The sequence below is a fragment of the Geotrypetes seraphini genome, chromosome 12 (genome assembly GCF_902459505.1).
Source record: "Geotrypetes seraphini chromosome 12, aGeoSer1.1, whole genome shotgun sequence".
Classification (NCBI taxonomy): domain Eukaryota; kingdom Metazoa; phylum Chordata; class Amphibia; order Gymnophiona; family Dermophiidae; genus Geotrypetes; species Geotrypetes seraphini.
Window position 1 is genome coordinate 17,421,828 of NC_047095.1, and position 14,556 is coordinate 17,436,383.

At 42.5% G+C, this 14,556-nt stretch overlaps 2 protein-coding genes across 3 annotated transcripts in view; one reads left to right on the top strand and one right to left on the bottom strand.

Annotated features, from left to right (window-relative positions):
- Positions 1 to 14,556, top strand: part of DPYD (dihydropyrimidine dehydrogenase) — a 1,270,977-nt gene that overhangs the window by 124,349 nt on the left and 1,132,072 nt on the right. The gene's annotated exons all lie outside the window — the stretch shown is intronic.
- LOC117346355 (60S ribosomal protein L32) lies at positions 5,778 to 6,267 on the bottom strand. The gene has a single exon (XM_033915767.1). The coding sequence runs from the start codon at positions 6,220 to 6,222 to the stop codon at positions 5,815 to 5,817; it is 408 nt and encodes a 135-aa protein (XP_033771658.1). The 5' UTR covers positions 6,223 to 6,267; the 3' UTR covers positions 5,778 to 5,814.

Genomic DNA, 14,556 nt, shown 5'->3' on the forward strand with positions numbered 1-14,556 from the left:
TCATTGATAATTCACTGAAGGAAGCCCATACTCATTAGCATTCCTTCCATCCTACCCAGTCCAAATCCAGTTCTCAGTTTCTTCTCTTCTCGGGCTGCCCCCTCATCCCTTACCCAGTTCCCAACACTCTTCCTATGTATCAACTTGATGGCATCATCTGTCTCTCAGCCTGCCCAGACCACTTCAACTCTCAGGCTCCTGGCTATGCTTTATACCAAGCCACAAGGCATTTCAAAGAGGGGGTGTCCCTTCTGACTAGAGGGGAAACAGCACCATTAGACAGATCCCACCAATCCTGTGCCTATAGATATTTTCCTTTTATTTGACTTTCTACTTGTTTTTCCAATGGAAAGAATACACTATTCCTGTTCTAAAAACGTTTTCTACTTATGTGTGTCATCATCTCTACTAGGGGAAGGTTAGGTACTTACCTCAATCTTCTTTCTAGTAAATAGACACATCTTTCTTGAACACATTATTCTTGAATACTTGGGTAGTCAATCCGTAGTTGCAAGATCCTGTGTAGAAAGCCTCATTTACATGTTCCACTCTACCTCCCTTCACACTGGGCTGCCCTGTAAGTCCTCAGTTTGTATTAAAGAAGATAGCCATAAACATAACAGAGAGGGGGAAGGGAGATACTCCCTAAGAAAAAAATATTTTCTGCTCATATCAAAACATTTAACACAGAATAATTAACTATTTAACATATAGAATGAATTCGAACAAACAAGCCACCTACCTGAGTGCAACCTGCACTAACAGTCCTAGAGCTCTGAATGATACTCCTTGATCCCTTCATGATAGCAATGGTCTTCTCTATCCTGGACCTTGGATAGAAACAACATATCTTGCAATCTGGACTGTCTGACACAGAAAGCAGGCTAATGAACATCTGACAGACTGGACTTCAAGAGTGGTGTACTTATTTACTAGAAAGAAGATTATTCAGGTAAATGCTTAATCTTCCCTTCTAGTGCAATAGGCACATCATTCTTGAAAACTTGGGATGTATAAAAGCAGGCCCCAGAATCTAGGCCTACCTCAGGGGTCTTATCCTCAATACAGGGCACTGTGTTTCCAATTATTCTCTTATAGTGAAACAATCAAAATCTCTTAATCACCATCCGTTTGTGCTATAATCTAATCAGATGTGTGGGAGACATACCATTGTTCTCACACACAGCTGGATAAGACCCCCTGAGGCAGACCTTACAGCTGAAACATGTACGTATCAGGTCTTAAGTGAATAAAAGGATTGAGCACCATAGGTCGCCTCTTTTGTTTTTCTTTGACATACTGGAGAGTGCAGGCATAATGACCCCTTCATAAGTCTTGACACATCTGGGTGAGAGGCAAATGTCCTTTTGTTAGCCTGAGTTCTGAAAAGTACAAAAGACCTGCTATCTGTACCTTGAGATAGCCAACCATCAGGCCTCTTGAAGGAATGCTAGAACCAAAGAAATTGGGATTTTGACTGGGTCCACACTAGAGAAAGACATGGTAGCTGTTACCCTCGATAAGCCGCAGGTGATTTTGGGTAACCCTTTGAAATGGTGGGGGAATAATGGTATTCACTGCAGCTATGGGGACGTGGCCTTGTCTTCATAGTTAAGGGAGGGAACGCGAGCGATCACCAATCACGATCACTCCCTCCTTACTGATCGCTGCCGCTGCTCGATTACCGCTGACCCGTCCAAACATCTCCCTCCCTCCTGATCACCGCCACTGTTGCTGCTCAATCACCGCCGCCCTGTCCAAGCATCTCCCTTTCTCCCTCCCTGCCCCTTACCTTCATGGCAGGCGATTTCTAAATTTCTTTCCTACAAGCAGCCGGAGCGTTGAAATCACATGTAGCTGCCGTAAAGGTCATCTCTGACACAACCGGAAGTTGCATCTGAGATGGCATTTCCTGCAGCCACACACAACTTCAACATTCCATCTCCTTGTAGGAAAGAAATTTAGAAATGCCTGCCATGAAGGTAAGGGCCGGGGCAGGGAGGAAAGGTGGGATGGAGAGGAATAGATGCTGAAGGGAACTGGGGAAGGTGAGGTGGGATGGAACAGACGCTGAAGGAAACTGGGGAAGGTGGGGTGGAGGGGAACTGGGGAAGGGAGAGAGGGAGGGAAGGTGGGGTGGAGAGGAGAGGAGCAGACACTGAAGGGAACTGGGAAAGGTGGGGTGGAGAGCTACAGATGCTGAAGGGAACTGGGAAAGGTGAGGTGGGGAGGAACAGACACTGAAGGGAACTGGGGAAGGTGGGGTTGGGAGGAACAGATGTTGAAGGGAACTGGGGATGGTGGGGTGGGGAAGTACAGACATTGAAGGGAACTGGGGAAGGGAGAGAGGGAGGGTAGGTGGGGTGGAGAGGAACAGACGCTGAAGAGAAATGGGGAAGACAGAGATTCCAGAGGGAAGAAGATGGGTGCCAGACCAATTGGGGTGGGGGCTGGAGGGAGAAATGGAAGGGAGAGGCATAGTAACAGAGTATGTGGAAGAGACAGAGAAGGCAGACAGTGGATGGAAGGAAATGAATGAGGAGAAGATGAGGAAAGCAGAAACCAGACAACAAAAGTAGAAAAAATATTCTATTTATTTTCTTTTTTTTTTTTGCTTTAGGATAAAGTACCATATTAGTTGTGTTGATAAAAATTTATAAACGAAGCCCTGCCAGCTGAACATCTCTTTCTCTAGTTCAGCAGCCAGAACTTTGATTTATAAGGAAGGAATAAGCTAAAAATTGCAGTACTGAGGCTTGTATGGATGCTGTGGGGACAGTGGTTGCGGGGACAGGGTGGGGACAGTTGTCGCAGGGATGGGGTGGGGACAAGGGTCTGTGGTCATGGTGACAAATTTTTTCCCCGTGTCATTCTCTAGTCCATACTTTTCTTTGCACACCAGTCCTGGAAGCATGTGGTAGTGTGTGGTATTCAGAACGCACTAGTGGGAAAGTGTGTCCCTACCCATTCTCTGCCCCTGACATGGCACCTTCAGAAAAGTAACACAAAAAAATACCACATGCTTCACATAGGAGGCCATGTTTACTGCTTCTTTGACCTCAGGAGAGTGGCAATGCCTACCTCCAAATAGTCTTTGTGCACTAGAGCCATTTGCTCAAAATCCATGCAGTAAGACCAAAGCTCTTTGGATCCTTTAGTGCTTGATGAATGGCCCTCAGCTCAAACCAGCTGATCGACCACCTCCTCTGAGATGCCAACCAATGTCCCTGCATGGGATGCCCCTCATAATATGCTCACCAGCCATATAGGCTGGTATCTGTTGTCAGTGAGGCGCCACTGTTCCCTCTAAGCTGAGCAGGAGTCCTCCACCCACAGTCTCACCAATAGAGGGTGCTGTTTTACTGTCACATTTTTCAATTGTGAGGGACAGGCAAGTTCTGCAGGACTTCAGGGAACATACCTGTCCTTAGCGACTGAAAATATTCCACCCCCTAGTGGTAGCAATGCAGCTGGAGGACACCTGCTCAGCTTAGAGGGAACACTGTACAAAGTGGCACTCCCCGGGATAGAGACTGAGGTTTCAGCCACCAGTTCAGCCTGCAAAGCATTTCCAGTATCCAAGGCAGGGGCATCCTGCAATGTATCTATTTGAGGAGACTAATGGGATAAGAGTGTATCCTGGAGAGGGCATAAGTGTGCCCTCCCCCACCATTGATCCCAACCCCTGTAAGTAATGCCATGCTATCAGCGTTGGCCTGTTTCAAAACTCTCAGATTAGATGTGTAAGCTTTGCAAGCTTCTGATAGAAAAACGTTGTTCTCCTTCATGTTGAACCAGATGCCCAGGTACTCCAGGAACTGTGTGGACTGTAGGTGACTTTCAGAAATTTTATCACTGAATGCAGCGTGAGGCTTTATTACAAGGAGTTGAACAGCTTTACAAGCTTTATCCTATCTCAAGAAGACACTGAATATTTGAATATTTGGAATACAATTGGTACAGGTAGTTTATTCCAGGCATATGGGGCAGCTGGAAGAAAGGAACAAAGTCTGGAATTAGCAGTGGAGGAGAAGGGTACAGATAAAAGTAGCTTATCTGAGGAACAGAGTTCTTGAGGAAGTGTATAAGGAGAGGAGAGATACTGAGGGGTCATGACATTAAAACACTTGTAGGTTAGTAATAGGAGTTTGAACTGTATGCAGAAGTGGATAGGGAGCCAGCGAAGTGATTTAAGGAGAGGGATTAAGTGAGTGTAATGAGGTTGGCATTAGATAAATCTTGCAGCTGAGTTGTGATATTAATGAAATATGTTAAATTTCTGCTATTTTTCACAATAAAGTGCAAATAGTGAAGGTTCATTTAATAAAATACTGCTAGATTTTTTTGCATAAAATGTCTTTTTGTCGTTATATGATGACTGGAAATGTTTTCCTATTCTTTTGTAGTTTTAACACTGCATTGGTGGGGTTCTAAGGAGTCCAACCCCACTTTAACAAGCATATTGGAGACTCTAGTGTTTCTGTATTGATATTTGAATTAAACAGACTTGACATAAAACGCCTCTTTATCAATGTGTCATTGCTGAGTGTGAAAACAAAAATTATAGCTATAATACCAAGAAATTTGCTCCATGAAGCAAAAAAAATCAAATTTTAAGAAAAAATTAGCTTTATGCAATCAGTGGCTTTGAGGGACCCCAGCATGGGCTTTAATAGTTTTTATTATTATTTTCTGTTCAAGCACAATCAGATTCATGGGAAAAACTCTACTGCGGTCCATCTCTGAGGAAACAGGAAATAGGAAGTAGGTCAGAGAGGCAGGCTTCAGTAGAAAGTAGAGGCTGGGGCTGGCGGCTGGGAATCACTGCTGCTACTAACTTTTGGAAAACCAAAAGGAAGGTTAGAAATGGGGAAGGGGGTTGAGGATGGAATGGGAAGATGCCAGACCACAGACCGGGTGGCGGAGTGGGGGTGGGGAGAGAGAGAGAGAGATTGTGTGAGTAAGAAGAATAGGAGGCAGAAGGGAGAGATGTTGAATTCTGTGAGGGGCTAGAAAGAAGGGAGGGAGGAAGAGATGTTGATGGGGTGGGGTAATGGAAGAGGAGGGGAAAATGTCAGATTTGAGTGGAAGGGAAAGATGTCAGGTTAGGGAAGGGCAGAGGGTGAGATGGACTCATGAGCAGAAAGGAGGGAGGAAGAGAGTGTGAAAGACCCATAGATTGTGACCCCACCTCTAAGGTTGCCCTGTATGAGTATCGGTACCTTTTTTTCCTGCAAAAACAAAACAACAGAAAAGCACAAATCTTCACCCTTATTATGTTGGAATCTTAAGTGTTTGAAAAATTAATGTACTGGTTAGTCTCATTTCTACTTTGACACTAAGAAGTATATTTGTTAAAGCAAGCTAATAAGTGAGCTTAGCACATCGTGAGATTTTGCTGTGCACTAATCCCATTTCTAGTACACCCAAGAAATATGGGAATTTCTAATGTTTGCATTAGCACACACAACCTGAAAAAATTATGCACTGGCTGCCTCCTATTTAATGAATGTGTTAACCAGTTAGCATGTGGCATTCAGAATACCCTAGTGGGAAAATGTTTTCATACCCATTCTCTGCCCCTGACATGGCACCTTCAGAGAAGTAATGCAACAAAATACTACACGCTTAAAGCACACAAATAGCTTATGTATTGCAAATTGCTTTAATGTGCTTTGTGGTAAGCATTTTTGCACATGCTAAGCACACATTAGGGCTTAGTGCATTTTAGTAGACAAACCCCTAACTCCTAGATGCTTTCTTTTTTTTTTTTTTTTTCTTTTTATATCTTTTATTAAAGCCACATACAAACATCTACTCATTCTCTTCACTGCGTAATCTGGCATTGGGATTTGTGACCTTTATGGCAAGCTGAGCTGCCCTCTCTACAATGGTCTTGCGGTTCTTCGAAGAAACATTGTGGGCAATTTCTGCACAATAGGACTTGTTACTCATCAAGAGCACCTCCAGCTCCCTGACATTGTGTACCAGAAACTTGCGGAATCCCGAGGGCAACATGTGTTTGGTTTTTTTGTTGCTCCCATAACCAATGTTTGGCATCAGGATCTGGCCCTTGAACCTCCTGCGAACTCTATTATCAATACCTCTGGGTTTACGCCAATTTCGCTTAATCTTGACATAACGATCTGACTGGTGGCGGATGAATTTCTTGGTTCGTTTCTTGACAATCTTAGGTTTCACTAGGGGTCGTAGGGCAGCCATGTCACCGGCTCCGATGCGTTGCCGTCCGAGTGAAGTCTACAGAGAAAGAGCTCCTAGATGCTTTCTAATTATTCAAATTAGGTGTTTAGAAGGGAGAGTGCCAAATCTTCATACTGAAATATCTTCTTTGTTCTTATTCTGTTTTTCTCTGACACAACTTGATGAGTACTTGGCATTCATTGATTGGATCTTATATTTTTAACCCCCCACAAAATAATTTCACATATGATGTCCTATAGGACAGTGGTTCCCAACCCTGTTCTGGAGGACTACCAGGCCAGTCGGGTTTTCAGGATAACACTAATGAAAATGCACAAGAGAGATCTGCATATAATGGTGGTGCCAGGCATGCCAATCTGCTCCATGCATATTCATTAGGGTTTCCTGAAAACTTGACTGGCCTGTTGGTCCTCCAGGACAGGGTTGGGAACCAATGCTATAGGAAGAGTCATTGTTACATTATTAATTATAGGTAGTCATGTCTGCAGATGTTAACAAGCAACAAATGACTAGCTGTGTTCTGTTATCCAAATTCATGCCAGTTTTCTCAGCCTTTCTGAAATCCAAGCTCAAGACTAGTGTTTTCTTCCACCTTTATTATTATTATTATTCAGTATTAAACTTAGTAAACAACATATAAGAACCCATATAATTATTTCCCCATCAATCTGCAGTGGCATATTTGAATTTTAGAAATATTTTTGACATTGTTCCAAATAGAAGGATATTGTCAAGGCTAGTAATTTACTTGAGTTTTAAAAAAAAGCTCAGTGGATCATTATTTAATCAACTAGCGGAAGATGTCTACACTTCCTACTTATGGAGATGAAGAACATGAAATGGCTGATTTTAGGATGTGATGGGCATTTACAAGTGACCATGGCTTGTTACTTTCAGGAATTAGATGCTGGGGACAATGAGCCATTGGTGTGATACAACCTGGCCCTACTTATCATCTTATAATAGTCGACTGATTGTTAATAGAGATAGTGGCAAATGGAGTTCAAATGACGGAAGAGGAATTATTTTTTTTTTTTTTAGTTCAATATATTTTTATTAGCATTTTCAAATAACAATAAATGATGAATAACAACAATTGATAAGCAAAATAAATTACAATAGTAATACTTAAAACTATATAATTTACAATAAAAAATGCTTATATTGTTGTCTCTAGAACTCTAGGGCTTGGGCTCCCTCTTGCCCCGATGTTATCGGGGCAACCGCAGGTGCCTGAGACAGGAGGGCTTGGGCTCCCTCCTGGCCAACCGTAATCGGGGGGGGGGGGGGGGGGGTTAATGATAGCGGAGCAGAAGGGCTTGGGCTTCCTCTTGCCCCGATGTTGTCGGGGGTGCCGCGGGTGCCCGGGGCAGGAGGGCTTGGGTTCCCTCTTGCCCGACCGTAATTGGGGGAGTTAGCGATCGCGGGGCAGGAGGGCTTGAGCTCCCTCTTGCCCCGATGTTGTCGGGGGGGGGCCGCGGTTCGACGGGGCAAGAGGGCTTGGGCTCCCTCTTGCCTCGACGTTGTCGGGGGGGGGGTGATGTATTGCGGCAGGAGAGATTGGGCATCTCTCCTGCGGCGATGGTTGCGGTGGGTAGGTTGCCAGGCCGCTAAACTGATCGCATCAGCGGCCATCAGCTCAGCGGCCCCTTTTTCGGTACTTAGACCTGGTTTGACTTCGTCTAAGTCAAAAAGGTCTAAGTGCCGACTAGGCAACTTGTCAACTGTTTTGGTTATATGTGTTGTACGCCTAGGTGTAGGTCGGCCCACCTCTCGCTCACTGCCCGCCCTTTCCCCTCCTCTAAACACACCTCTTTTCTCTCTGTGCATTTAGAGGCAGGGGAAAGGCCTAAGCTGTTTTTAGATACGTCTAAAAACCAGCTTTGGTTATGGGTACTTGGACGATCAGGCTTTTTGATCGTCCAAGTAGCCATTTAGGGACACTTCTTAGACGTTGTTTTTTTTTATGAACCCCTTAGCTTATTGGATTACATTAATAAAATTTATTTTAAGAAAGGAAGATGAATTATTACTGGTGTTCTTCAAGATCAGCCTTGGGGACAGTTCTATTCAACAATTTCATAATTGATATCCTAACTGGATTATAAGGAAGCATCTTTGTTTTTTGCAGATGACATTGAGATCTGATAAAGGAATAACCTTGGAAATGTAGGCATTTCTAATAGAGTAGCAAAAAGAGGGAGTGATCTAAGCAGTGATGTACCTAGCATATGTGACTCCCGGGGCCCATCATTTTTTGACCCCCCCCCCCATCTATATGAAAAATATGATTTTTAGTAACAATCCATGTGTCGCACAACAAGAGTGTACCTAAGAAAAGGCAGCATCTTAAACACTGCAGTGAGCACTAGAACACCAACACATACATTGTAAAACTAAAGCCAGATCCCGCACAGTCAATTGATCCTGCAGTCAATGCCAACTGAAAACTATGTTCTTTTCATACACACAGAACAGAGATACACCCTCGCCCAATATGGAATAATCACAAACTAAAAATAGAAATATGTAGATAAAAGTTAAACTGATCCATCAAGAAACCAGACTCTGCATACAATGCAACACCACAACACAAAAACAGTAACACATGTCCTCTAATACTGTGCAAAATATAAAAACAGTAGATGTAAATTTGAAAAAAACTGATACATAACAATCATCACTTTACAAATTAACAAATAAAAATAAAACAAATAATAAGAAATAAGAAAATACCATTTTATTGGACTAATCCCCGTAAGCTCGGTTCCCATCCCTGCAAACCACCTGATTCCATCCACACAAGCCTTGAATTGTTTTATATTGAACTTATTATATTAAAGTATAAAAAGAAACAATATTCTATACAATTATCAATTTATAAATCAGTGTCTTTTCCCCACTCTCTCTTCCCCATTTCCCTTCAGCATCCTCAGCCCACTCTCTCTCCACTTTCCTTCAGCACAAGCATATAAAAACAAGCAAGTAATTTTATATCATTTTCATTCTATTCATTCATAGAAATTAAAGTCTAAATAATGCCAGTCACATAACAAAACATGATTTTACAAAAATAATTCCCTGCACAGTCAAGCCTGCAAGGATTACTAGATGTCTTTCAGCAGCTCCCCTCCCTCCCTCCCTCCCCCTTACCTTCATGGCCAAGTCAAAATGATCTACCAACAATAAAATTTTAAAATCACAAAGCACACTGTATGCAGAGAAAATGTTAATTATCATTTAGATTCCGCGGGTTTTCAAAGAGGTCAATGCAGATGACTTTATGCAATGTCACCTCAGTAACAACTATACAAAAATAGACAAATATACCCCCTCCCTTTTTACTAAACCGCGATAGTGGTTTTTAGCGCAGGGAGCTGCGCTGAATGCCCCATGCTGCTCTCGACGCTCATAGGCTCCCTGCACTAAAAGCCGCTATTGCTGTTTAGTAAAAGGGGGCCATAGTGCAAAATATAGACAGCATATATAAATTCTCAAAACGGACACATTTTGATCACTAAATTGAAAATAAAATCATTTTTCCTACCTTTGTTTGGTAATTTCATCAGTCTCTGGTTGCACTTTATTCTTCTGACTGTGCATCCAATATTTCTTCCCTTCTTTCAGCCTCCTGTATGCTTCCTCTCCTCCAGACCTCATTCCCTCCCCCAACTTTTTCTTTGTTTCATCCTGCCCCTTCTTTCTTTCTCTCTCCATGCCCCCCTTTCTTTCTGTATGTCTATTTTCTTTTTCTCTCCGTGCCCCATTTCTTTCTTTCTTTCACCCTGCCCCTTCTTTCTTTCTCTCTTCATGCCCCCTTTCTTTCTCTATGTCTGTCTTTCTCTCTGTGCCCCATTTTTTTCTTTGTTTCACCCGGCCCCCTTTCTTTCTTTTTCCCTGCCCTCCTCAATACCACCACCATTTGGAAACATGCTGCTGCCACTGCCACCATCGGGAACAGGTCGGCGCCGAGTTCTCCCTCCCTGCTTTTCTTTCCCGCAGGGCCGACCAACTCTCGCCGCCCGATGTCAATTCTAATGTCGGAGAGGACTTCCGGGCTAGCCAGGCAGCAATTGGCTGGCCCAGAACGTCCTCTCCGACGTCAGAATTTACATCGGGTAGCGAGAGTTAGTCGGCCCCGCAGGGAAGAAAAGCAGGGAGAACTCAGCGCTGGCTTGTTCCCGATGGCGGCAGTGGCAGCCTATTCCCCGGTGGCAGCCTATTCCCTGGTATGCCACTGGATCTAAGGAATTATCATGATTTGTCATGAACCTGATATCTAAAGTTCAGTAGAAAAATATGTGCAATAACTAATCTGAAGTGTCTAAATCCAAGGTAGTAATACAGAACGGTGAGATACTGATATGAATTAAACAGGAAAGAGATCTTTGGATAATCATACCTGATCTCAAGATAGCAAAAAATAGTGTCAGTCTAAATCAGGGGTGTCAAAGTCCCTCCTCGAGGGCCACAATCCAGTCGGGTTTTCAGGATTTCCCCAATGGATATGCAAGAGATCTATAAACATACAATGAAAGCTGTGCATGCAAATAAATCTCATGCATATTCATTGGGGAAATCCTGAAAATCCGACTGGATTGTGGCCCTCAAGGAGGGACTTTGACGCCCCTGGTCTAAATAGTCACTAGGGATCTTTTGCTAATATGGATTTCAAGTATCAATCATAATCTCCCAATAAAAACAAAATTCAATCAACTGGACTTTATGGTTTATTCTTTCCTTAAAAATAAATAAAGTGAGTTTGTACTGGAAGTTGTGGATACAGATATGAATACTGACTGTGAGAGGTGATATGCTTGCTGGATGCCTTATGACTTTTCCAGACCTGTGAGGCAAATATGATATACTTTTCTCATACTGCTTCGAATGGCTACATCTATGACATGAATTCTTCAGCTGATATAAAATTTTGACCACTTTGAAGAATAGTTCTAGTATTTTTGAGCTTTGTTAACAAGTGTTACAGGAAGGGCCTGAGGCTTTGAGCTGGTACAAGATTTTATGATGGACAACTAAGCCCATTGGGCTAGAAGGCTTGCAGCTTGTGTGGAAAAGAGAAGTCCAAGCCAACATCACAGCTTAGCAGTGGAATAAATTCTGAAATAACATTGTTCACTGCACCATTTCTGATGTATACAGCATTGTGGATGCCAGTGAAGCTGTATAAAATGGAAGCAACATGTCAAATATCTGCTAGGCATGTACAATAGAGTTCAGCACCATGGATCACCTGACCAAAGCTGTGGTAAAAAATGACCTTAGCACATCTTTACATGGGTCATTCTCATGCACTAAGGCCACTTTTACCACTGGGATAAAATGGCCAATTTTTCTATTTTTCCCATTAATGACCACATGATAATTTTCCCATTAGTGTGTGAGCCGCTACTGCCACCCATTATGTAGGTGACAAGGGCTCACGCACTAACCATGCGCTAATCAGTTAGGCTTGATTCTAACCATGCCCACTTTAAGATAGGTGCATTGGACTAGATGCCTACTTTTTATAGAATTGTGTTTTTCAAATTAGGTGCCTAACTTTCAATTACATCTAATTAAAGTCAATTATGAAGTATTAAGCACCAATTATTGGCACTGATTAAGCCTATTAATCAATTAAGTTAGGCACTTACATTGGCTAGGCGTGCTGATGTAGACTCCTGACTTAGATGGACTATATAAATTTGCTAGTAAGTGTATGGCAATATAGCTGCACTGATTAGCACAGAAGACATCCACACTGCCTCTATACTCAGTGGCGTACCAAGGGGGGGCATACACTGAAGGAAAGTGGAGAGAGAGTGGGCTCAGGACGCTGAATGGAAATGGGGAATTTATAAATTGACAATTGTACAGAATATTGTTTCTTTTTATACTTTAATATAATAAGTTCAATATAAAACAGTTCAAGGCTTGTGTGGATGGAATCAGGTGGTTTGTGGGAATGGGGACCGAGCTTACGGGGATTAGTCCAATAAAATGGTATTTTCTTATTTCTCATTATTTGTTTTATTTTTATTTGTTAATTTGTAAAGTGGTGATTGTTATGTATCAGTTTTTTCAAATTTACATCTACTGTCTTTATATTTTGCAAAGTATTAGAGGATATGTATTACTGTTTTTGTGGTGTTGTAGTGTTGCATTCTTTGCGGTTCAGTTTAATTTTTGTCTACATATTTCTATTTTTAGTTTGTTATTATTCCATATTGGGTGAGGGTGTATCTGTGTGTATGAAAGGGACATGGCTTTCTGATAGCATTGACTGTACAGGATCAATTGACTGTACAGGATCTGGCTTGTTTAGTTTTACAATATATGTGTTGGTGTTCTAGTGCTCACTGCATGGTTTAAGATGCTGCCTTTTGGTAGGTACACTCTTGTGTGATATGTGGATTGTTACTAAAAATCTTATTTTTCATATAGATGGGGGGTGTCAAAAAATGATGGGCCCCGGGTGTCACATATGCTAGGTACGTCACTGTCTATACTCTCCCCTAGTACTAAAACCTTTTTATTTTTAGCATATGGGTAGTGTGCACCCATGCAAAAATTGCCACGGGCTGCCTAAGTGCACCCTACAGTAAGGCATTTTTGCTGCGGTATGTGCTTATCATGGATCACTTAAGCCTAAACATTTGCGCTTGCCTTTGGCTTGGTGTAACTGTTTGTACCTAACATTAGGTGTGTCAATGCTGATCTATTTTAGTATTTTACAATGGTATCTTGGCACATAGATGGTGTTAAAGAAAAGGCACATAGCGTCAGTGCAATTACCCCAAAACACACCCAGTTATAGAACTGCCCCAAATACGAGAGTCCTTCAGAAAGTTTCCACACTTTCTTGTGAGAACTGACTGCAGCCATTCATGTAGCGGTGCAGGTCAAGACAGCGCACAAAAAGCTTGCGCCTGCCTTTTGGGCCGATCTGACGCTGCTTAGCTCAGCCAGAGGGAAGGGCAGGACCGCAGGACCAACTAAAATAAGGTATGGGGGAGTTTAAAGGGGGGGACACTGTCTTCCTGCTTGCCTCAGGGTGGGGGGCCCTGCCAGGGGGAGGGAGTGAAGGACCCTGCCTGCTTCGGGGTGGGGGGCCCTGCCTGCCTGCCTGTCACTAGGCCACTAGGCCTACCCGCCCTGTGCCCTGTCCCGACTTACCACTAGACCACAAGAAAGGGGACAGGGTACAGAGCCTGGCAGGGAGGAGGGACAGGGTGCAGAACCTGACAAGAAGAATTTGGTTCAGAATGTTTTTTTTCTTGTTTTCCTCCTCTAAACTAGGAAATATCTTATGGTCAGGTGCGGCTTATGGAGCAAAAAATCCGGTAATTTGCTTATGAGATATTTAATAATAGTGTTTCAAATATAAAAGTGCTGAAACTTTTTGAAGGTCTCTCGTAATTATTTTTACTTTGGTAAAAGGTATAACACAAGCTGTCGTCTGATCTTATCCTAGTTCTACTCTATACGTATATATTTTTTGGAGCTGCTCTGTTAATTCTCCTAACTTACACATATATTTTTAGTTTCAGTGTGCCAAATTGGTTTTCTCTGGGTAATTTTTTTTTTGCCTAGTACTTTGTTTCCAATATATTTTTTTATTAACTTTCCAGAAGTATTTACTGCAGTCTATCAATTTCTTAAAATATATGGTACCCTCCATTTATAGGTTCATTGTGGGGGTGGAGGGAAGCAGAAATCAATACAACCATCCTGGATATTGCTTTTTCTAACACTCATATGCTGGTTCTAATTTAAGGCTTCACGTTAACTGTTTCTTTACACTATTTGATATGCAATTTTCCCTTGCTAGTTCCCTCCATATTTTATGCCCAGTTAAAAGCTCCTAAGCAGTCATTCTGACAACTCATTGGCGCCACTGGAGGCAATCAGAAATTGTCCTTTTTGAACTATTTAGGCTAAAGAGGGTACTGGGAAACTGATCCACTCACCCGCAAGATAATTGCATCAAAGTAAGTATGAGCTCTGTAATGCATTATCCTGCCTAATGAAACATTGCTCTAAAGATTGGTCCTATGATTTCTGTTTCAGTTTCTGGCCCTTGGTCGGTTCTGTGCTGGCGTTCTGCATTTTAAAGTGGTGACATTGTGCGAAGCAATTTAGGAGGAGTTCAAAGCAGTTACTGCTGAAATGTTCTTTTTATTTTCTTTAGGAACTGAAAGAAACTGAAAAGAAACTGAAAGAAAACTGAACTGAAAAACTGAAAGAAAAAAAACCCATTCTGAACCAAATTCTCCCTGTCAGGCTCTGTACCCTGTTCCCCCTCTGGTGGTCTAGTGGTAAGCCGGGACAGGG